We start from the raw sequence: 24,751 nt of genomic DNA on the forward strand, positions 1-24,751 counted from the left end.
GAAATTACCTTAAAAAAAAAGGATGTGCTGGCGTTGGAGAGTCCAGAGGAGGTTCACGAGAATGATCTCGGAAATGAAAGGGTTAACATAGGAAGAGCACTAGGTGGCTCTGGGCCTGGAGTTTAGAAAATAAGGGGGATCTCACTGAAATCTACTGGATATTGAAAAGCCGAGGCGAAGTGGATGCAGACAGGATATTTCCTATAGCGTGGGAGTCTATGACCAGAGGGCACAGCTTTAGAATTGAGGGGCGTCTATTTGGAACAGAAATGTGGAAAAGTTTCTTTAGCCAGAAAGGTGGTGAACCTGTGCAATTAATTGCCACAGACAGCTGAGCAGGCCAGTTCAGTGGCTGTATTCAAGGCAGAAGCTGATAGGCTCTTGGTTATTCAGGATGTCAAAGGTTATATGGAGAAGGCAGGAGAATGGGGTTGAGAAGGATATTAAGTCAGCCAAGATGGAATGGTGGAGCAGACTCGATGGGCCGAATGGCCCGATTCTGCTCATAAGTCTGATGGTCTTATGTGCAAGGAAACCGGAGCACCCGTGGGAAAGCCACACAGTCACAGGGAGAAAGCACCAACTCTTTACAGACTACAGTGGGAACTCAACACCGATCACCAGTGCTGTAACGCCCAATGTGACCATTACACTACCATGTGTGAGGGAGAATAAGTTACAGGGGTTCAGAGAAACAAGGAGAGTGGGAATTGGGCTGATGGGATTGTTCCCCTGGAGGGGACAAGATTGACTTGATAGACAGATTGGCATTCCTCTGTGCTACTATAAAGAATGATGTGGTCTGCTGTTAAGCCATATACCATTCTATACCATTATATTTCACTATCACCGTCCTGGAACTCTCTTCCTAACAGCCACACATCAAGGACTGCAGAGTTTCAAGAAGGCATCTCCCTGCCACATCCTCTAGGGCTACTAGGGATTGGGCAGTAAAACACGGGCTCCATTTGTAAAGCCCACACCCCTCGAGTGGATATTGAAAGACAAACCTTACCAAGTAAGTTGGTGAGCTCCTCGGAGACAGGCTAACAGCTGTTACTTCTAATTCAGTTTAATAGAAATGGAATAAATTTGGTAATGAATAATTTAGGAACTTGTAAAGGGCTCAGGAGGACTTTAGACTTCAGATTCGCCACGGGTGTTTTCTCTCTTGGTGTCCATTACAGAGTCATTGACAGGGATGAATGGGATGACCACCCAGATAGTGGACTCCAAGATGGGGGTCTTTTTCAGATTAACTGATGCAAGGATCATTATTTCAATCTTCAGCTCTGCCCAGACACCCCACCCTACCGTCAGACACTGGGGAGTAAAGCCAGCTCCTCAGATGCCTTGGGGCAGGGGAAAACCGGCCAGCTGGAAGAGTTAGGAAGGGGTTACCTGGCATTGCTAACGAGTAGTCCACAATCTCTGCAGCGGAGTCAAAGAGCTGTGCTTGTGACGCCTTCCGCAACTGACTGAGGAATCCGACCAGAGCATTCAGATTCAGTTTCACGGCAGCATCTTCAAACAACCTATTGGGTGGAGAGAGTGCAGAGAACGAGGGAAGAATAGAAAATGTAGGAATAAGTTCATTTCAGTTTCCTCTCATTCGCTGGAAGGTAAACTCTCAATCTCCCAATCTACCTCTCCATAGACTTCGTGCTTTATTTGTCTACCTGCACTGCATTCTCTCTGTAACCACGAGACTATAATCTGCATTCTGCTTTCCCTTCTACTGTCGCTATAAAAAGGGTAGGGTCAGTGATGAGGAAGGCCAATGCCATGTTAGCATTCATTTCAAGAAGTCCAGAATACAAGAGCAAGGATGTGACGCTGAGGCTTTATAAGGCATTGGTGAGGTCTCACCTTGAGGGTTGCGAACAGTTTTGGGCTCCTCATCAAAGAAAAGGTCTGCTGGCTTTGGAGAGGGTTCAGAGGAGCTTCACAAGGATGATTCCAGGAATGAAGGGGTTATCATACAAGAAACATTTGAAAGTTCTGGATCTGTATGCACTGGAATTTAGAAGGGTGGGAGGGATCTCACTGAAACCTTTCGAATGTTCAAAGGCCTGGACAGAGACGTGGAAAGGATGTTTCCCATGGTGGGGGAGTCTAGGACAAGAGGGCATAGCCTCAGGATAGAGGGGTCTCCATGTAAAATAGATATGAGAGAATTTCTTTAACTAAATTTGTGGAATTTATTACCACAAGCAGCCGTGGGGGCCACGTTGTTGGGTGTACTTAAGGCAGAACTTGATAGGTTTTTGATAGGAGATAGCATCAAAGGTAATGGGAGAAGTCCGGGAGTGGGACTGAGAAAGGGAAAAAAGGATCAGCAGTAATTGAATGGCAGAGCGGACTTGATGGGCCAAATGGCCAAATTCTGCTCCTATGTCTCATGGTCTTGTGGTCTCAAGAGAAATTTGGGTAGGTATATGGTTGGGAGTGGTAAGGAGGGCTACCGTCCAGGGAATAGGGAGAGTAATAGTTGTGGGCAGAAGGGCCTGTTTCTGTGCTGTAGTGCTCTATCACTCTTTCGGTGACCAGGTACTTATGAACCACATGATCTGTTTGGGAAGCACACAGACAGAAGCATTTCACTGCCCCTTGACACATGTGACAATTGTAAACCAGTAGCAATCACAGGTATTTCCAAGTGAATGAGGGTTAGGGTTAAGTTTGCTTTTCCTGGCGACTCTCTCTGCCAGATTTTAACTTGGAGTTGTCTTGAGTCTGATATCAAATGTCTCTTCACTCTGACTAGATCAGTAATTCTCTTCTGCTTTGCTTCCACCAAAAAGTCAAGGCATCATACGGTCGTACCGCAAGAGACCCTCTGATTCCTGCCTGGCTCCTCATATGGCAACCTTGCCCCTCCAGAACCTGACCTGACTCTATCCAACCTGAGCCTAAGATCTGTAATTCTCTCTGGAGCTGTTCCAATCCAAGCACATTTGCAGAAAAATGCTAAGAGCTTGCTGTGCTATGTATATATAACCCCCAGGGACATAGGAGGAAGATCTTTCTGACATGTAGTGGTTAGCACAACACTTTACAGTACCAGCGATTCGGGTTCAATTCCCACTGCTGTCTGTAAAGAGCTTGTACTGTGACTGTGTGGGTTTCCTCTCTCTGTATTAGATGGATGAATGGATGAAAGGGCTACCGAACCAGGTTGGCAACGGGATACCATAGGCTCTTGCAGATGTAGGGTGGAGAGCACTCTGACTGGTTATAACACTGTCTGGTGTGGAAGCTCCCATGCACAGGATCACAAGACAGTGCAGAGGGTTACCAGCTCCATCACACAACAAGAAGGCAACATCTATTTAAGGTCCCTCTTCTCATTGCACCCATCAGGGAGAAGGTATAGGAGCTTGAAGACCCACACTCAAATGATTTAAGAACAGCTTCTTCCCCTCCACCATCAGATTTCTGAATGGCCTATGAACCCATGGATACTACTAGCTATTCCACTTTTACAACATTGGTTTATCTGTGTAAATTATAGTAATTTGTATGCCCTGCACTGCAGCCATTAAACAACGAATGTAAAACGACAGTGATAACGAACCTGATTCTGAAACCCATCATGTATAGTTGCTTCCCACAACATTCCCATAAGTCCTGAAGAAGGGTCTTGGCCCCGAATGTCGACTCTTGATTCATTTCCGTAAATGCTGCCTGACCTGCTGAGTTCTTCCAGTGTTCTGTGTCTTGCTACTATTCAGTTGTGCTTTTTTGTTCTCTCCCTCTCCCATACCTATCCAAAGCCCTCCTCTGTCTACACCAACCACACAGACTCGATCTTTCACACTCTCAGTGCGACAAAACTCCTCGCCTTCCTTGTGTCCCCTCCCTTCACCCAGAACTTTACATATTTTTCACAAAATAGAAACAGAAAATGCTGGGAACACTCAGCAGGCCAGCAGCATCTGTGGAAAGAGAAACAGAGTTAGCGGAACAGGTCCACGAACCTCATTAGAACGATCTAACACAGGCTCCTCAACCTTCAGTGTTACATTCTCCACAGATTCACCCTGATCTACTGGGCAATTCTAATGTTCCCCATCTTCATTACACATCTGGTACATGTCCATCCATCCCTTCTCAAATTCTCTGCCCCAAGGAGAACAACCTCAGGGTCTCCTGGTAGCACCACGTTGGCACAACACTTTTCAGAAGCTAGCTGTAAGATTGAGGTTCGATTCCCGCTGCTGCCTGCAATGAGTTTGTACATTCTCCCTGTTACCACGTGGGCTTTCTCTGGGTGCTCCGGATTCCTTCCACATTCCAGAGGAGTACGGGCTAGGGTTGGTGAGTTGTGGGCATGCTGTGTTGGCACCAGAATGTAGAGACTGACTAGCTGCATTACGATCTGGCATGGGAACACCAAGGCCTTCGAGTGGAAAATCCTACAAAAGGCAGAAGATTCGGCCCAGTACATCACGGGTAAAACCTTCCCAACCATTGAGCACATCCACATGAAACACTACAAGTAGCATCCATCATCAACAATCCTCACCATCCAAACCATGCTCTCTTCTCTCTGCTGCCATCAGGTGGAAGGTACAGGAGCCTCAGGACTCGCACCACCAGGTTCAAGTACAGTTACTACCCCTCAACCATCAGGCTCTTGAACAAAAGGGGATAGCTAAACTCATTTAAGAATTTTTTTAACTCGTTATTTCATGCTCATTATTTATTGCTATTGATTATCTGGATTTGTCCAGCTTGTTTTCAGTTCCTGATGTTCACAATTTACAGTTACTATTCTATAGATTTGCTAAGTATGCCTGCAGGAAATGAACCTCAGGGTTGTATGCGGTGACATGTACGTACTCTGATAATAGTTCTTACTTTGAACTTCTTAATTATTTATTGGTACTTATTTATATTTACATTTGCACAGTTTGTTGTCTTCTGCACTCTGGTTGATCTTTCACTGATCCCGTTATAGCTGCTATTCTATAGATTTGCTGAGTATGCCCTTGGGAAAATGAATCTCAGGGTTGTATATGGTGACATTATGTACTTTGATAATAACATTACTTTGAAATTTGACACTCGCGGGCTGTCCAACACAATTATCGCTGATTTGATTTGACGCATTTGACTGCATGGTTCAGTGCACAGATGACAAATAAAGCTAACCTTTAAATCTATCTCATCTTTCCCATTCTGAAGCTGGAGCTGAAATCCCTTCTTTCTGGAACTCATAAATAATTCTGAGACACAAGAAATTCTGCAGACACTGGAAATCCAAAGCAGCACACACAAAATGCTGCAGGAATTCAGCATGTCATGCAACATCTATGGAAGGGAATGAACAGTCAACATTTTGGGCCAAGACCTGATGAAGGGTCTCAACCTGAAATGTCAACTGTCCACTTCTTTCCACAGATGCTGCCTGGCCTGCTGATTTCTTCCAGCAGTTTGTGCCTGTTGCCTATAAATAATACTCGTGAAATGAACCTTGCTCATGACCCCATTCCCCCTTGCCCAACCAGTGGCTCTCAGGACATCTGGACCTTACCAATTTCTTCACTCACCACCTTTCTGATGCACCTTAAAACATCGCACAGTGGACACCTACTCCTTCCGTAGCTTTTTTTAAAATCAACGTTTGTCTGTGAAATAGGAACATAAGGAATCTGGCCTGTTGAGCCTGCTCTGCCATTCAGTAAGATCATGAATGGTCTGGTCGTGGACTCAGCTCCACCGATCCGCTTTTCCAACTACTGTGGAAGAATTCATCCAACTGGATACCCAGTGCATTTAATGATGTAGCCTCTATCGTTTCCCTGGGCAGAGAATTCGACAGATTCATTACTCTCTGGAAAATGCAGTTCCTCCTCATCTCCGTCCTAAATCTACTCCAAAACCTTGGGACTATGTCCTCTAGATCCAAGGATGTAATAATTGCAACCTGCTGTTGTGTGGTGCAAATTACAGGCCACAGGTACTTCCTGCCCTATTACTGAAGGGCCCACAGGTCCCACATTGATCTTGTCAGTTGCAGTACAGCACATCAGATCGAAGAACAGATCCACTCAGATTCCCGCACTGAAGTCACAAGACCGTAAGACTTGGGAGCAAAATTAGGCCATTCAGCCCATCAAGTCTGCTCCACCATTCCATCATGGCTGATTTATTATCCCTCTCAACCCCATTCGTCTGCCTTTTCCCCCGTAACCTTTGACACCCTTACTAATCAAGAATCTATTTACCTCTGCTTTAAACACAACCAATGACATGGCCTCCACAGCCGTCTGTGCCAATTAATTCCTCAGATTGGCCTCCCTCCGGCTAATGGAATTCCTCATCATCTCCTTTCTAAATGGGCGTCCCTCTATGCTGAGGCTGTGTCCTCTGGTCCTAGATTCCCCCACTATAGGAAACATCCTCTCCACATCTACTCTGCCTGGACTTTTCAATATTCAGCAGGTTTCAGTGAGATTCCCCCTCATTCAAAGCCAGCCGATGTTGATTCCTTGCTTACCTGTCGGCCATGGTAGAGAGCGTACAGACCACCTTGGCGGCGTGGCTCCCAGTCAGCACACCTCCCCCGCGGCTGTCAAATGCCTTCCCCTTGTGGCTGTCTTTGATCAGCTCCTGGATGGTGAAGGACTGGATGACGGGTTTGCTGATGTTGGTATCCAGCTCGAGGCCAGGGTCCCTGGCGGAGTAGTGTGCTGTGTCTGGCGATGCCTGCTGGGCCTGTGTGATGGTGATGGGAGGTTGGGAGCCTCCATCACTGAAGTGGCTGTGCTCCAACGTGCTGACGTATTCACATACCCTGAGGAGTCAGAATCAGGTTTATCATCACTCACCCATATTATTGAATTTGTAGCTTTGCAGCTGTAGTAAGACATTTTAAAAGTACTCTAAGGTACAATAACAAATATAAAGAAAATAAGAGTGCAAAAAGAGTAAAATGGTGAGGTTTTGTCCATGTGCATCGTCAAGCCCGTTCCTTCTCCCTGACGCTAATCATGAGACGATGACAACGGTCCTCTCTTCATGAGGCATTGTCTTCTGAAGATGTCCTCAATGTTGAGAAGGGTTGTGCCTCCATGTTGGAGCTGATTGAGTTTACAACTCTCCTGCAGCTTCTTCTAATCCTGTGCAGTGGTCCCTCCATACCAGACACTGTGACACAAACAGCTAGAATGCCCTCCACGGTACAGCTGTCGAAATTTGAAGAGTCTTTGGTGACATACCAAATTTTCTCAAACTTCCAAATGAACTATAGCCGCTGGGATGTCTTCATTGTAATTGCATCAGGATGGATCTTCAGAGGTACTGACAGGACCTGTTATGCCCTGCCCTGCCCATTCCATTTTATACACTCTACCCCATGGCTCTCACATCTTCACAAATGCAGGAAGGGTCAATAGGAGATCGGTGGAGACATGAGGGACAGCTGATGATGGAATCTGGAACAAAGACAAACCTTGCGGGTTGAGCAGCGTCTGCTGAGGGGTGAGAGAGAAGGAATGGCTGGCATTGTAAGTTAGAAAAGGGAATGGAGAGTGGAGGACCAACTGGTACAAAGGGCTAACCAGTGTTGCCCTAGGGATCTCAACTCCATTCATCACTCCAATCTGAAAATAACATATTTATTCCAATAACTCATAATCGCTTTCTAGGTGACAGTCAGTTTTTAACCTACACAAACACACATTGACCAATACTTTGGCATCTAGTTTAAACACCGACCTGTTCTGTGGCACCTTGTCAAATGTCTTTTAGACATTTCCCAGTTCCCCTCTATCTCCTCTCCCCGTCACATCCTCAAATAATTTGAGCAAATTATTCAAACATGTTTAACCTTTCATAAAACCACATTGACTCGTTTTGACCTCATCCTTTTATCCACTATATAGATTCAAGATTCAAAGATTCAAAAAACTTTATTGTCATTCTAACAGTACATCAGCTCTGCAGGTCAGAATGAGACAGCGCTTCCCAGGAGCAGTGCAATCATAACTTAACAAACGCAACACTAAATAATAAACGTAACAATAAATCAGTAAAACACAGCAGCCACATGTCAGTTAAAATCAAGTTATAAGTGTCCAGTGCAAGTTGAAAGTGTCGAAAGCAGAGTCAGGGCGCAGGGAAGCGGTTTGTTGAGGGTAGGCAATGGAAATCCCAGTCTGGAGTCGTCACTTGTCCTAAGCCCTACCTGATTTTATGCTTCCCAAAGTCTGTCTGACCCCACCCCATTCTGACTGCTCAGCTTGTCTCAAGGACCTCAGTTACAGGAACAGGTTGAATAGGTTAGGACTTTATCCCCAGGAGTGCAGGAGAATGAAGGGAGATCTTATGGAGGTATTATGAGTGGTATAGATAGGCTGAACACATAAAGGCTCCCCCCCCCCCCCCCCCCAGGTTGGCCCAGACTAGAACTAAAGGTCATCATTTTAGGGTGTAAGGTGAACTATTTAAGGGGGGCCTGAGGGGGAAACTTCCTCACTTAAAGGGTGGTGTAAGCATGGAAGCTGTAGATGCAATACATAAAAAAGTCTGGATAGGTGCGTGTGCAAGAGAGGTATAGAGGTGCAGGTAGATGAGACTAGGCAGAAGACCAGGTCAGCACAGGTTAGGTGGGCCGAAGGGCCTGTTTCTGTGCTCTGTGACTCCATGATTCCCAGAGCACACCGTGGGAGAACGTCACTGACCTACCTGAAGACGTGCTGCCAGCAGTCTGCATTGTGGCTGCCCATCTCTAGGCCCACGGTGAGGATGGCATCCATGCACAACACATGTGCCGTATGCAGCTCAACTCCATGGGGACGCCCGATCTGCTCCATTCTTTGTTTCACTGCAGGGACACAAAGAAAAATCACACACAGGACACACAAGGCCCTCAGGGAATTTGATCATTCCAGTTGAGTAGGCGTTCTCCAATGGGGTGGGTCCTCGGGTAGCTGTAGAGGTGAATCCTGGATCAACAGACCCTGGATGTTAAGAAGGATTCCTTTAATGGGGAATGCCTGCGCCTGACTTTGTTTAACATGGGCAGGCTGATGCATGGCAGCCGTTATATTGTCCTTGACAGATTAGGGTCAGGGTCCAGTGGTATGGAATTTACAATAAAAATAATAATAAAATAAATAAGCAATAAAATCAAGAATATGAGATGAAGAGTTCCAGAAAGTGAGTCCATTATTTGGGGGAACATTTCAGTGATATGTTCCGGTGTTGAGTATTTACCAATGAAATGGCATCTGCTTTAGAACTCTTGTGCCGGTAGGCATATTGGAATGGATCCAAGTTGCTTCTCAGGCAGGAGTTGATGTGTTTCATCACCAGCCTCTCAAAACACTTCATCACCGTGGATGTAAGTGCCACTGGACGATAGTCACTGGGGCAGGTTATCACGTTCTTCTTGGGCACCAGTATGATTGAAGCCTCCTTGAAGCGGGGGGGGGGGTACCTCAGACTGCCGCAGTGAGAGGGTAAAGATCTCAGTGAGCACTCCAGCCAGCTGATCAGCACAAGCCTTTAGGACTTGGCCAGGTACCCCATCCGATGCTTTTCATGGGTTCACCCCTCTGTAGACTGCTCACGTGTCGGACTCAGAGACTGAAATCACAGGGTGGTTGTGGGCTGTGGGAGTTCATGATGGTTCCTCTATGTTTTGACAGTCAAAGAGAGCACAGAAGGTCACAGACTAAGTCCACTTCACCACTGACCACGTCTACAAAGTGCACTGCCACAGGAAAGCAGCATCCACCATCAAGGACCCCCTACCATCCAGACCACGCTCTCTTCTCTCTGCTACCATCAGGAAAGTGGTACAGGAGCCACAGGTCCCACACCACCAGGTTCAGGAACAGTTATTACCCCTCAACCATCAGGCTCCTGAACCATTGTGGATAACTTCATTCACCTCAACACTGAACACATTCCACAACCTATGGACTCTCAAGGACTCTTCAACTCATGTTTTCAATATTATTTATTATTTTTTTTCTTGTATTTGCTGTTTAAACACAACCTATGGACTCACTTTCAAGGACTGTACAACTCATTCTGTTTTATTTATTTACTTATTTACTATTATTACTATTTGTTTTTTGTTGTACTTGACCAGCTTGTCTTCTTTTGCACCTTGACTGTTTGTCAGTCTGTGTGTAGATTTTCAGTGATTCGATTGTATTTGTTTGTTCTACTGTGAATGCCCACAAGAAAATGAATCTCAGGGTAACATAAAGGTACTTAGATAATAAATTTACTTTGAACTTCACCTTGAATCTTGAATACTACAGAGGTATATTAGAAGGAGAGGTCACAGGGATAGGAAGGAATACCTTCAATGTTACGGAGGGACACGGTCAACGTGCTTAAGGAGAACTAATGGTGTGGATGGACAGGAGTCATTTCCATTGGTTGAGGGTCTATGACTAGGGAGCCAGGCCTTGCAGGGGTCGAGTTAGGTACACCTCAATACACGTTCACAAGCAGAGAACAATACTAGGTCAACTGTTATTTTAAAACATGAAGTGATATATATTTGTTAGGAAAGGAATTAAGGAATACAAGTAAATATGGAGCATGCCTTTGACTGTTCGAACCTCAGTGAATGGCAGAGCAGGCTCAAGCAGTTAATCATGAACACAAGAGATTCTGCAGTTGCTGGAAATCCAGAGTAACACACACAAAATGCTGAAGGAACTCAGCAGGTCAGGCAGCTTCTATGGAAAAGAGTACAGTCGATGTTTCTGGTCGAAGCCCTTCAGCAGGACTAGAGGAAAAAAAAAGCCGAGGAGTAGATTTAAAAGGTGGGGCAAGGGGAGAGAGAAACACCATGTGATAGGTGAAACCTGGAGGGGGAGGGATGAAGTAAAGAGCTGGGAAGTTGATTGGTGAGATGAGGTGAGAGGGAAAAGGGGTTGGGAAATGGAGGGGGGGCGGATTTCTCAGAAGTTTGAGAAATCGATGTTCATGCCATCAGGTTGGAGGTTACCCAAACGGAATACAAGATGTTGTTCCTTCAACCCAAGAGTGGCCTCATCATGACAGTGGAGGAGACCATGGATGAGCATATCGGAATGAGAACGGGAAGTGGAATTAAAATGGGTGGCCACAGGGACATCCTGCTTGTTCTGGCAGACGGAGCTCAGATGCTTGGTGAAGTGGTCTCCCAATATACGTCGGGTCTCACAGATGTACAGGAGGCCACATCGGGAGCACCGAACACAGCAAATGACTCCAACAGACTCACAGGTGAAGTGTCCCCTCACCTGGAAGGATCCTTCAGGGCCCCGAATGGTAGTGAGGGAGGAGGTGGAGGGGCAGGTGTAGCACTTGCTCTGCTTGCAAGGATAAATGCCAGGAGGGAGATCAGTGGGGAGGGATGAATGGACAAGGGAGTCACGTAGGGAGTGATCCCTGTGGAAAGCAGAAAGTGGGCTGGAGGGGGAGAGATGTGCTTGGTGAAGGGATTCCGTTGGAGGTGGCGGAAGTTACAGAGGATTATGTGCTGGATGAGGAGGTTTGTTGGGTGGTAGGTGAGGACAACAGGAACCCTATCCCTGATAGGGTGGTGGGAGGATGGGGTGAGGGCAGACATGTGTGAAATGGAAGAGATGCGGTTGAGGCCAGTGTTGATGGTGGAGGAAGGGAAGCCCCTTTCTTTGAAAAAGGAGGACAGCTCCTTTGTTCTGGAATGAAAAGCCTCATCCTGACAGCAGATGCGGCGGAGACAGAGGAATTGAGAAAAAGGGATGGCGTTTTTACAAGTAGTAGGTTGGGATGAGGTATAGTCCAGGTAGCTGTGAGAGTCCATGGGTTTATAACAGACATCAGTGGATAAACTGTCTCTGGAGATAGATTAGATTAGATTAGACAGTGAGATTGAGAAAAGGAATTGTCAGAAATAGACTAGGTGAACTTGAGGGCAGGGTGGAAGTTGGAGGCAAAGTGGATGAAGTTGACGAGTTCAGCACAGGTGCAGGAAGCAGCACCTTTTTACGTGTGTTACTCTAGGAACTAAATGGCCTGTTCCTGTATTGTCACATGTACGGAGATACAGTGAACGGCTCGATGTGCATGCCATCCAGACAGACGACTCTGTACATCAGGATGTCAAGGCAGTCCATAGAAAAAGCAGTAAAGAAATGCAGAGTGCAGTTACAGAGACATTCCAGAGCAAGTGGACAAATAAAGTCCAACCTGTGACGAGGTAGATTGTGAAATCTACCCCCAAGATTTCCCATACTTTATCCCACAAGAGCTCCATTCAAGGTTACAGGAAAGTGCCTGATCCCTATAATGCACGAGTTCTCAGTACCTTGTGCTATAGGGTCTGTGGCCTCAGGGGTTTCCTTGTCCTCCTTCTCATCCTGAACGCATGATGCCGCTGACATCTGCGCGAGGGCTGAAGCACAATTGGCCGCCACGCCTGGAAAAATAAGCTAATTAGTAACATAACTAACTAAACTGAAATTAGCCTTATAACTCAGCAAGAAGTGCCCAGGGTGATTTCTTTGAAGTGTTTACATGCAAGTTTGAGTCCATGTAGGACTGCGTGTGTATCCACCTGTGTTTCACAAGTGTGAATCTGTGTAGGAGTGGGCAAGGATCCACCCGTGTTTCACAAGTGGGAGTCTGTGTAATACATATGTGCATCCAACTGTGTTTCACAAGTGTGAATCTGTGTAGGAGTGGGCGAGGATCCACCAGTATTTCAAGAGTGTGAGTCCGTGTAGGACTGCGTGTGCATCCAACTGTGTTTCACAAGTGTGAGTCTGTGTAGGAGTGGGCTAGGATCCACCCGTTTCACAAGTGGGAGTCCGTGTAGGACGTGTGCACATCCAACTGTGTTTCATAAGTGTGAATCTGTGTAGGACTGTGTGTGTACCCACCTGGATTTCACAAGTGTGAATCTGTGTTGCGTGTGGCCAAGTGGTTAAGGCATCGGTTTATTGATCTGAAGGTCACTAGTTCAAGCCTCGGCTGAGGCAGCGTGTGTGTCCTTGAGCAAGGCACTTAACCACACATTGTTCTGCAACAACACCGATGCCAAGCTGTACGGGTCCTAATGCCCTTCCCTTGGACAACATCGGTGTCATGGAGAGGGGAGACTTGCAGCATGGGCAACTGCTGGTCTTCCATACAACTTTGCCCAGGCCTGTGCCCTGGAAACCTTCCAAGACGCAAATCCATGGTCTCACAAGACTAACGGATGCCTAAAAAGAATCTGTGTTGGACTGTGTGGATCCACCTGTGTTCCACAAGTGTGGGTCTGTGTATGAGTGAGTGTGTATCCATCCTTGTTTCACAAGTGTGAGTCTGTGTAGGAGTGTGCAAGGATCCACCTGTGTTTCACAAGTGTGAATCTGAGTAGGACAGTGTGTTATCCACCTGTGTTTGACAAGTGAGAGTCTGTGTAGGTACCTATCCAAAATATCTCATAAATGTTGCTTTTTTACCCGTCTTGACTATTTCGTCTGGCAACTCATTCCTCTACTGACTACATGCTCTGTGTAAAGAAGTTACCTCTCGTGTCTATTTTAAATTCCTCCCCTCTTACCTTGTGTCTCTGCCCTTTAGTTTTGGCTCTGCTTCCCTGGGGAAAAGATTATGCTCATCCATGCCCCTCCTGACTCTATGAGGTCACTTTAAATTGGCGTCACGGTCAGCACAGACATGGTGGGCTGAACAGCCCGTTCCTGTGCTCTGAACACAGTGGCTCCTCCCACCCACGGAGAGAGGTGTCAGATCCACCCACCCAGGGCACAGCTGAGGCGAGCGGCTTTCCGCAGGCCATCCAGGCTCATGCAAATGGCGTCGCGCTCCTTCCGGTTTTGTTCCTTGATGCCTTCCGTGCCCAGGATGAAGGCCAGCCCCTTGGAGCTGCCCGCCACCCGGCCTGTCAGCGGCGTGGAGAGTGTGTCGATCAGGTTCTTCCAGCAGCCCATCAGGATGAACCGGGCAAAACAGGAACCTGGCAGGAGAAAGTAAACAGTGTCAGAGTGTGCTGGTGACGTCTCGGTAAAGATTCAGAGTACATTTATTACCAAAGTATGAATGCAGTATACAACCCTGAGATTTGCCTTCCCCAGAGACAGCCACAAAACAAAGAAAGAACCATGGAACCTGTTCAAAGAAAAACATCAACCTCCCCTGTGCAAAAAAAAAACACAACTAATTGCACAAACAGCAAAAAAAATCAGTGAAAAAACACAGAATATATAACAGCAACCAACCTACAAAGTTACTGAAAGAGTCCAGGCATATTCAGTTTAGCTCAATTCAGTTCAATCTAACACTGTGTCGTACACTAACTTCAGGCCACAGGGCCATTGCACACTGATAAAAATCGCACAGTATAAACAAGATGAAAGGACACTCAGCTGCAAGTCCAGCTTCAAGTCAACTTCCCCTTTGCACATCTGTGGAGGCAGAGAGAAAGTCGAATTTCTGACTCCTGGTGCAACAATCTTGACCAGAAGCAACTACTATCATCAAAGCGGAGGGACAGGAGCGGGAGACACACACTCAACGTTTTACAGTAAGCGTCTTCCCCTCCACCACCAGATTTCTGAACGGTTTTGTCAGACTGTAAGGCAGTCTGTCTGTTGTCTCCCTGAATGTCTGCCGTCAGCCTGTCTGTCATCTGTCCGTCTGTATACTGCTGCCTCAAAACACCAAAAGTCACGGCATGCGATAGTAAACCTGATTCTCACTCTGACCATTCCTTTTGCCAGCTTGAGCCGAGTTCCTTCAGCAGCTTGGCTTTGGGTCGACATTCCAGCAGCTCCTGTCTTTCCCCTCCCTTGTACTCCTTCCCAAAACCTGTTCTTTCCCTGATCTTTCATTCACGGAATATGCCAACTGCTGGCATGGCCGACATTTAGTGTCTGTGACCCCAACCCCCACGAGTCACTCCATGTTGTGCAGTAGAGATACAGTGCAGAACAGGCCTTTCTGGCCATTCGAGCCATGCTGACCAGGAACCCACCTATCTAACCCTAGCCTAATCACAGGACAATTTACAATGATCAACTAACCCACTAACCGGTACGTCTTTGGGCTGTGGGAGGAAACTGGAGCACCCGGAGGAAAGTTGCACACTCGTGAAAAATTAAAACTTTATTACTGAGGATACCAGAATGTCCTCCAAACTCTGGCGCCCCGAACTGTGACAGCGATGCACTAACCGCGATGGTACCGTGGCACCCTAATCAAGAGCTGACCTGCTGGTCTGATGAGACATTATGACCAAACGTGGACCGTGAATCAGAAAGGGGTCTTAATGAAGTGTTGGTCACTGCTGGTCATTGTTCTCCTTTATTCATCAAATTGTGCTTAGTAGAAGATCAGTGGAAGTGGTTTGTTGATGGTCAGCACAGATTTAGTGCACTGAATATTTGACAAAGGAGCAGAATTAGGCCATTCAGCCCATCGAATCTGCTCTGTCATTCCATCATGGCAGATCCATTTCCCTCTCAACCTCATTCTCCTGCCTTCTCCCTATGACCTTTGACATGCTTGCTAATCAAGAACATATCAACCTCCACGTGAATGACTTGGCCCCCTTAACCTGTGGAATTCATTGCCACTAAATAAAGAGCTGAGAAACAATGCTAAAAGGTGTAAATCAAAGGAATAGAAGATGGCGCTCTGAAAAACAACTATCTGTGGCAATGAATTCCACAGGTTCACCACCCTCTGGTTAAAGAAATTCCTCATCGTCTCTATTCTAAATGGACGTCCCTCTGCTGTAACATCTGATCTCCACTGTAGGAAACATTATCTCCACATCCACTCTGTCTATGCCTTTCAATTTGATCTACCCCCAGACCCCCCAAAAAACTCTTCCAGCAAGTACAGGCCTAGAGCCATCAAGTGCTCTTCATATGTTACCCCTTTCATTCTCAGGATCATTCTCATGAACCTCCTCTGGATCCTTTCCAATGCCAACACACATCCTTTCTTGGATCTGGGGCCTACATCCTGAATGCAAACACTTTACGTCTCTGACTGGTGTTACTTGTCTAATTCTTGAAATTTACCTCACTGTTCTTAATATGCTGAAACCTGAGATATTTTGAATAAAGGTCTTTCATTCTTGTCAATGATAGCAAAGTCTCCACCGCTCACTGGGCAGGTGTAGCTATGATTTTCCAGCTGTAGGCAATGGCTTGTGCTGGAAACCACTGTCTTTTTAAATCATACTTTTTATAAGATTTGTACTTTTTAACAAACTCATGTATTTTTCACACCCACTACATAACAGTTTTCATTGGCTAAGTATTAGCCTATCACCCATGTGACCTACTTGTTTTAATTATGTAGCTTAGTAATTCATTCATTGCTATCGAAAGAATTTCTCTTATCCTACCAATAAAACTGATGGATTTTTCAGAGTGCCAACTTCTATTCCTTTGATTTACACCTCTTAGCATTGTTTCTCAGCTCTTTATTTAGTTTGCTTAGTACTTGTACATTAGTTTGTACTCTGAAATAAACGGAAATCTTGGAATTAAGGCTACCATCCATTTTTGACTCCCAGAAGAAGCCTTAAGGATCAGAAACTGAACAGAGATCCAACGCCTGTGACGAGTGAAGTACACTCTCTTACTGTACAGCTGGTTACTTTGACTCTTACTCAGGCTGTGGTCTGCTTTCCCATCTCTTGCGCAGGCGTAAGTACACAAAAGACTGTTCATCACTGTGAGATGTTTGCACCTGACATTTAGATCACTTTAAATGTACGAACATTGGCTGCTCCTGCTCACAGCCAGTAGAAACTACTGACTGGGTGAGACAGGTGGATAAGAGATCCGAAGAGAAGGACTTACTTTATCTCTCCCACGTACATCACTGAAATGAGTTGCCTGTGTGTGTTCCAGGATTCTGGTTACTTTTTTTTTGCTGTTTTTGAGCCCTTTGATCAGGGTGATCGATGCGGTCTCAGGCGCTTCAGTGAAGAATAGTTTGCCCTGCAGTGGGCTCGCGATATGACACTGAACTAAACTAAACTGAATACTACTGGACTCCCGGTTTGATGTTTGATATCCTATACTTTATTTGCTTGCTCTATGCTGTTTGTGCAACAATGCTTTCTTGAACGGGTTCCATGCTGTTTCTTTGTTTCATGGCAGCCTGTGGGAGGACAAATCTCAGAGGTGTATTCTGTATATGTACTTTGAATCTTCAAAATCAAATCAATGAGAATTGTGCTGGGTAGCCCGCAGATATCACCACACTTTTGGTGCCAACATAGCATGCCCTCAACTCACTAACCTTAACCCGTATGTCTTTGGAACATGGGAAGAAAGTGAAGTGACAACTGCCGTTGTTATTTTGAAGATCTATCCACTTTTAAAATACTGGACACATATTCCCCTGTGGTGATTTATTACACTGACAGATCAACTGAACAAGCAAAAATTGCTGGGCAAAGGCTACTGCAACTGCCTAGCCCTTTCGTCATTTGGTCAGTCAGCTCAATGTCGGCGATGGCAATAGCACATTCTCAGAATCAGATCAAAATCAGGTTTACTATCACCGGCACGTAACGCGAAATTCTGTGCCTTGTTGTACAACCAGGCTACACTCCGTAATAAGGAACACACACAAAATGCTGGAGGGACTCAGTAGGTCAGGCAGCATCTGTGGAAAAGAATAAACAGGGAAATTTGTTCACTGGAAGGAGAAATCAATATTCATGCCATCAGGTTGTAAGGTACCCAGAAGGAATATAAGGGGTTGCTCCTCCACCCTGAGGGTGGCCTCATCTTGGCACATGAGGGGTCCGCGGATCGACAGCCTGCAACTAGAATGGAAACCAGAATTAAAATGTTTGGCCACCGAGAACTCCTGCTTTTGGCAGATGGAGCTGAGGTGTTTGACTCCGTGACCTCATTTACACACTTGGGCACAGGGAAGGGGTGTAGAAGAGTTTGGAGATGGGGTTGAGGGGAGGATATAGGAGATGGAAGAGGGGAGAAAGTGAGTGAGAGAAAGGGAGAATAGAAGAGGGGAAGAGGGAAAGAGGGAGGCAGAGACGGGACAGGCAAGGAGAAGAAGGAGAATGGAAGATGGGGGAAAGCAGAGATGGAGGAAGGTGAGGCTGGAGGGAAGTGAGAGGAAAGAAAAATTAGTCAGACCATATTTGGAGTATTGTGAGCTGCTTTGGTTAAAAAAAAGGATGTGCTGGCATTGTAGAGGATTCAGTGGAGATTCACAAGAATGATTCTGGAAACAAAAGGGTTAACATGTGAGGAGTGTTTGCTGGCTCTGGGCTTGTACTCATTGGAGCTTAGAAGAATGAGGGAGATCTCATTGAAACCTACCGAATATTGAAAGGATATTTAAACCAGAAGTTGAGAACTTCTTGACTAGTAAGGGGATCAAAGGTTACAGGGTTAAGGTAGGAGAATGGATTCAAGAAGGAAAATAATTCAGCCATGACTCAATGGACCACATGTTCTATTATTGCTCCAATGTCTTATGGTCTCTGGTGAGTGAAGTTCTTTGTCAAACTTGCAGTAAGTGGCAGCTCACAGCTAGAAACTCCCTGGACTGAAAGAAAATCTGGCAAGGTCCTGAGGCTGATCGATGAAGTCAACACGGTATCAGGCTAGATCTAGAACAACGAGGCGTTACCTGCAGTTACCGAATCAGGGGTGTTCTTTTCCTGAGCCAGTGGAGATTGTCCTGAGGCGATGCTGACCATCTGTCCACCCACTGCACTACTTCCCAATCCATCCATATCTGTGAACAAAACACACAATTACTATAGCACCTTGAATCTAGAAAGAGTACACAGTTGATTTTATAGCAAATGACTTTTATTCAACAAAAAGAGCCTAATTAAACAGTCCACTGGGCATTCTAAAGCGTCTGCTCAAGCAGTCCACTGCACAAACGGTGTACAGTCTACTTAAACATTACAGTGCACAAACGGTCTACAGAGTCTATTTAAACACTACAGTGCACAAATGGTCTACAGAGTCTAAGCATTACAGTGCACAAAGGGTCTAAAGAATCTACTTAAACATTACAGTGCACAAATGGTCTACAGAGTCTACTTAAACATTACAGTGCACAAACGGTCTACAGAGTCTATTTAAACATTACAGTGCACAAACGGTCTACAGAGTGTATTTAAACATTACAGTGCACAAACGGTCTACAGAGTCTATTTAAACATTACAGTGCACAAATGGTCTACAGAGTCTATTTAAACATTACAGTGCACAAAGGGTCTAGGGTCTACTTAAACGCAACAGTGCACAAACGGTCTAAAGAATCTACTTAAACATTACAATGCACAAACGGTCTACAGAGTCTATTTAAACATTATAGTGCACAAACAGTCTACAGAGTCTACTTAAACATTACAGTGCACAAACGGTCTACAGAGTCTAAGCATTACAGTGCACAAACGGTCTATAGAGTCTACTTAAACATTACAGTGCACAAATGGTCTACAGAGTCTACTTAAACATTACAGTGCACAAATGGTCTACAGAGTCTAAGCATTACAGTGCACAAACGGTCTATAGAGTCTACTTAAGCATTACAGTGCACAAACGGTCTATAGAGTCTACTTAAGCATTACAGTACACAAACGGTCTACAGAGTCCAAGCATTACAGTGCACAAACGGTCTACAGTCTACTTAAACACTACAGTGCACTGTCTACAGCGTCTACTTAAATGGTCCACTGCACAGTCTACAGAGTTTACTTTAACAGTCCACAGCAACAAACACTCTACAGTCTTCTTAAACAGTCCACAGCAACCATCAGTCTACAGAGTTTAATTAAATAGTCCACTGCACAAACAGTCCACAGAGTCTATTTAAAACAGTTCAGTGCACTAACGGTCTGCAGAGTCTACTTAAACAGTACCATGTACAAACTGTCTACAGAGTCTAATTAAATAGCCCACTGCACCAATGTCTACAGAGTTTAATTAAACAGTACAGTGCACTAATGGTCTGCAGAGTCTACTTAAAAGAGTCCACGACAGCAAAAAGTCTACAGGTCTTCTTAAGCAGTCCACTGCACAAACAGTTCACAGATTCTACTGAAACAGTCCAGAGCAACCGTCAGTCTACAGAGTCTACTTATATAGTCGACTGCACAGTCTATACAGCCTACTTAAGCAGGCCACTGCCGACATCAGTCTACACAAGCTACTTAAATGATCCACTGCACAGTTAACAGAGTCTACTTAAACAGCCAGCTACAGTCAACAGTCTAGAGTGTACTTAAATTGCACACTACACAAGCACTCTACAGAGTCTATTTAAAGGGTCTACTGTACCCAGTCTTCAAAGTCTCCTTAAACAGATCACTGCACGAACAGTCCACTGAGTCTACTTAAACAATCACTGCAGCCGTCAGCCAACAGTGTCTACTTAGAAAGGAGCAATCATGAATTACAGCAAAGTGAACACGTCATGACAAGTGCCGGGCTGTGGCTCCAGCAAGATGCCGTAGGTAGAAGGTAGCTACATAACCTACAATTTTGGCATAAAGTCAAACTCTCTCATTCCCAGTGGGATGCGTTGTCAGCTGACTTGCGGGGGAATCAGTCATTCTAAACAAGGAACACCAGCGTAGCACTTCTGGCCAGCTCATTTGAGGTGGACAAACACTCCACACACCCTGCACCCCTTTAAAGGGTGGAGAACCCAGACATTGAACTGGAGAGGCTGAAATCAAGAGCGGTGAGTAACCAAAGCCATTATTTGTTAAAGGCCCCCCCCCCCCGCCGCAGAAGTCAGCAAAAATAACGAGGGAGGAATTTCTAGATCATGAGATTGAAGTGTGGGTCAACAGAATTTAGGAAGCATTTTGACAGACACATGAACAGGCTGGGAAATGAAAAATATAGACCACATGCAGGCAGATGTGCAGTTTAAACCAGCATCTCAGTCAGTTCAGGCAAGAAGGGCTGAAGGACCTGTTCCTGTTCTGTGTTTAATGGGAGATCTCTGAGAGCCAGAATACACACAAAAGGCAGGATGGCCCCCTTCTGTGCAGTATGAAGATATCAAGTGAAAATTTAGAAATTTACTCCCGGTGCACTCAACTTCTTCTCTGCTAAAGTAAAAAAGACGCCAGGTAGAAACTCACCCGTTAACATGACGATGAAGGGCAGGGAGTGCTCCTGTGGCGTTCCCCAGTATCCGGCCTCTCCCAACAAGTTGCGGTCCAGCACCTGATGGTATAGCTCTTCAATCCATGCCTGAGACAGCACCATCAGTACCCGGCTGCTCTGAACCTGCCTCACAAACTCTTTCTGCGGAGATACAACCAGACACCCCAGTCTTTATGGTTGAACGTCCAGGAACAGCCAGTCCCACCCCGGGTGGGGTTATCGGACTCCTCCTAGTCCTCGGTGTAAAGGATGTTGCCAGGCGTCTGAGCTACAGGGAGAGGTAAGGCAGGGCACCCCTGCAGCAGAGGAGACTGAGGGGTAATCTTATAGAGATGTTTCCAACCATTATAGGTATAGATTGGGTGAATTCCCCCTGAACACCAACAATCCTCCTGAATCTGCTGGAGACCCAGAGGCAGCCAGTGGGGTCTCTGTCTCTGAGTGACTGCTGTGTAGGAAGGGAGGGGGGGAAGTGGCTTGATTTGCTGTGGCTGCTTTTCTGTTTTGTTGCCTGTGCTGTTTAGCTGAACATGGTGGGCATACATCATTGGCGTGCGGTGACACTTGCAGGCTGGCCCTAGCACATCACTGGGTTTAGTTGGTTGTTAATGCAACAAAAGGGCGCATTTCACTGTTTGTTTTGAAGTACATTTTAATGAATCTAAATCTGAATGTGAATACCCCTTCTTTTCTAGGACTTCCTCCATGGTGCGAAGGAGGGTATGACATGACTCAGTAAATGTGCACTGACAGAGTGGACAACCAGCAACCTTTTCACTGGATGGCATGCTTGAATACAACAGCCAACACAAGGGTGTAGAGTTGTATACAAAGGGACAGAGTTGAATACAATGGGCAATACAAGGGGGGAGAGTTAAATACAATGGGCAATACAAGGGAGAGTTGAATACAATGGGCAATACAAGGGGGGAGAGTTGAATACAATGGGCAATACAAGGGGACAGAGTTGAATACAAGGGGGGAGAGTTGAATACAATGGGCAATACAAGGGGGAAGAGTTGAATACAAGGGGGGGAGAGTTGAATACAATGGGCAATACAAGGGGGGAGAGTTGAATACAATGGGCAATACAAGGGGGGAGAGTTGAATACAATGGGCAATACAAGGAGACAGAGTTGAATACAATGGGCAATACAAGGGGGGAGAGTTGAATACAATGGGCAATACAAGGGGGGAGAGTTGAATACAATGGGCAATACAAGGGGACAGAGTTGAATACAATGGGCAATACAAGGGAGAGAGTTAAATCCAATGGCCATTACAAGGAGACAGAGTTTGAAGGAGAGTGGAGGAACAAACAGGGGGATGTCAGAATCAGAACCAGATTTAGTATCACTGTCACACATTGTGAAATTTGTTGTCTTTGCAGTAGCAGTACAATGCAATACATAATGATAAAAAGCGTAAATTATAGTTAAATTATATGTATTGCAAAAAATTAGTGAGGTAGTGGTCATAGGTTCAACGTCCAGTCAGAAATCTAATGGCAGGGGGGAAGAAGCTGTTCCTGAATCATTGAGTGTGTGCCTTCAGGCTCGTGTACCTCCTTCCTGATGGTAGCAATGAGACTGGGGCTTGTGCAGGGTGACGGGGTTCTTAATGATGGATGCCACCTTTTTGAGGCATCATTCCTGGAAGATGTCCTTGATCCTGGGGAGACTAGTGCTCAAGATGGCGCTGACTGCGTTCACAACTTTCTACAGCTCTTTCGACCCTGTGCAGTAGCGGACCCCCAAACAAGATACCGATGCAGCCAGTTTGAAAGTCCTCCACGATACATCAGTAGAAATTTGCAAGTATCTTTGGTGACGTACCAAATCTCCTCAAATTCCTAATGAAATAAAGCTGCTGTCGTGCCTTCTTTGTAGCTGCATTGATAAGTTGGGCCCAGGCTAGATCCTCAGAGGTGGTTTTTTAGTAAAGAGAGAGAAGTGTGTGTGTGAAATGTGATGCCGGGGTGGTGGTTGAGGCAGATATATTAGGGTCTTAAAGAAGCGTTTCAGCCAAAAATGTCAGCTGTTAATTCCTCTCCATAGATGCTGCCTGACCTGCTGAGTTTCTCCAGCATTTTGTATATGTTGCTCTGTATTTCCAGCATCTACAGAATCTCGTGTTTATTTTTAAGGACATTTTAGAGTCTCTTAGATAAGCAGATGTCTGAATGACAAATGGAGGACAATGTGGGAGAAAAGTGTCAGATTGGTTTTGGACTAGGTGAAAATGAGGACACTACGTTGTGGGCCAAAGGGCCTACACTGTGCTGAAATGTTCTTTGTTCTTTCCTGCTCGACACGCCGAGGTCCTCCAGCAGATCAGTTCTTGGTGGTACACCTGGGAACTTGGTGAATCTAGCAGGTTGATCACCAACAACCAATCTGTTGGAGGAACACAGCAGGAGGCTTGCTGATGGTGAACTTTTAGTTGTATAAAACTTTGGTTAAGTCATAGTTGGTATTGTGTACTCTGCTGGTCACTCCATTACAGGAAAGATGCAGGAGCTTTAAAGACAGATAAATTGCTTAGATTAGAGAGTACTAGCTATCAGGAAAGGTTAGGCAAATTTGGATTACCTTCTCTTGTGGGTCAGAGGGGCGACCTGATAGAAATTCATAAAATTGTGTGAGGCATGTACTGCAGGTAGGGCTGTAAGAACTTTTTCTCCAGAATGGAAATGCCTAATACTGGAGGGCACAGCTTTAAGATGAACGGTTGAAAGTTTAAAGAAGATATACAGGGTAAGTTTTTCTTTTACCCAGAGCATGGTGGGCAGCTGGAACAGGATGCTAGGGGAAGTGAAGGGACTGGTTATGATAGTAATGCTTAAGACATTATTAGGCAACCCAATGAATAGGCAGGGAATGGAGGAATGTAGACCACGTGCAGGCAGATGGGATTAGTTCACAATGACATCAGGGTCAGCACAGACATGATGGGCTGAAGGGACTGTTCCTTTGTTGTTCAATGTTCTACACCTGAAGAGCTACGGAAGCTCAATTTATTGAATCATTTGGAGCAGCGATTGGCAGCTTTCTGGGTGTTAAGGGAATCAATGGATATGGGGAGAAAGCAAAATGCTGGGCATAACTCAAGGGCCGAGTGTCTTCCTTGGCCCTCCTATGTTGTTGTGTGAGATCTGTGGGGAAAGGTGGGGATAGAGCCTGCAATTCTCCAGTCCTGTGTCTCCTTACCAGTGAGACTGGAACAGGCGCTGGCTTCCTCCGGTAGTAGTCGCAGGCGTTCAGCTTCAGGCTCAGCGAGAGGGCATGGAAAGCAACCAGGTACAGGCCGTCCGCGTTCATCAGTGTCTGACAGCCAGCGTCCTCCCTTGCGTCTGGCCCCGGAGAGCGTAACAACTCTGAAAGAGACGGCAGGTCCACAGGGAGTTCACCACCCTCCTCTGCTTGGGCCCAGGGCCGAGCCAGACTGCTGGCGACTGGATCTGCATTTCTGCATAACATCTCCTGACTGCACCCCCCACCCCCCCACCATTACTCCAAAGATGCAGTTCCCCTCTGCCTACCTCCAGACCGCCAGTGACTGGATCCACATTTCTATACAGTACCTGCTGATGCCCCCCACCATCTCCCTCC

General features: G+C 45.9%; 1 protein-coding gene across 2 annotated transcripts in view; it reads right to left on the reverse strand.

The window, feature by feature from the left end:
- arfgef3 (ARFGEF family member 3) overlaps positions 1–24,751 on the reverse strand; it is a 158,046-nt gene that overhangs the window by 57,213 nt on the left and 76,082 nt on the right. For both annotated transcript variants that reach the window (XM_072265804.1, XM_072265803.1), the window contains 8 exons: positions 24,350–24,516; positions 21,116–21,281; positions 18,634–18,741; positions 13,748–13,963; positions 12,308–12,418; positions 8,695–8,833; positions 6,506–6,802; positions 1,402–1,535 (listed from right to left, as the gene is read on the reverse strand). In XM_072265804.1, coding sequence (XP_072121905.1) covers positions 1,402–1,535; positions 6,506–6,802; positions 8,695–8,833; positions 12,308–12,418; positions 13,748–13,963; positions 18,634–18,741; positions 21,116–21,281; positions 24,350–24,516 — 1,338 coding nt within the window. The remainder of the gene's footprint in view (positions 1–1,401; positions 1,536–6,505; positions 6,803–8,694; positions 8,834–12,307; positions 12,419–13,747; positions 13,964–18,633; positions 18,742–21,115; positions 21,282–24,349; positions 24,517–24,751) is intronic.

This window comes from Mobula birostris, chromosome 8, assembly GCF_030028105.1.
Source record: "Mobula birostris isolate sMobBir1 chromosome 8, sMobBir1.hap1, whole genome shotgun sequence".
Classification (NCBI taxonomy): domain Eukaryota; kingdom Metazoa; phylum Chordata; class Chondrichthyes; order Myliobatiformes; family Myliobatidae; genus Mobula; species Mobula birostris.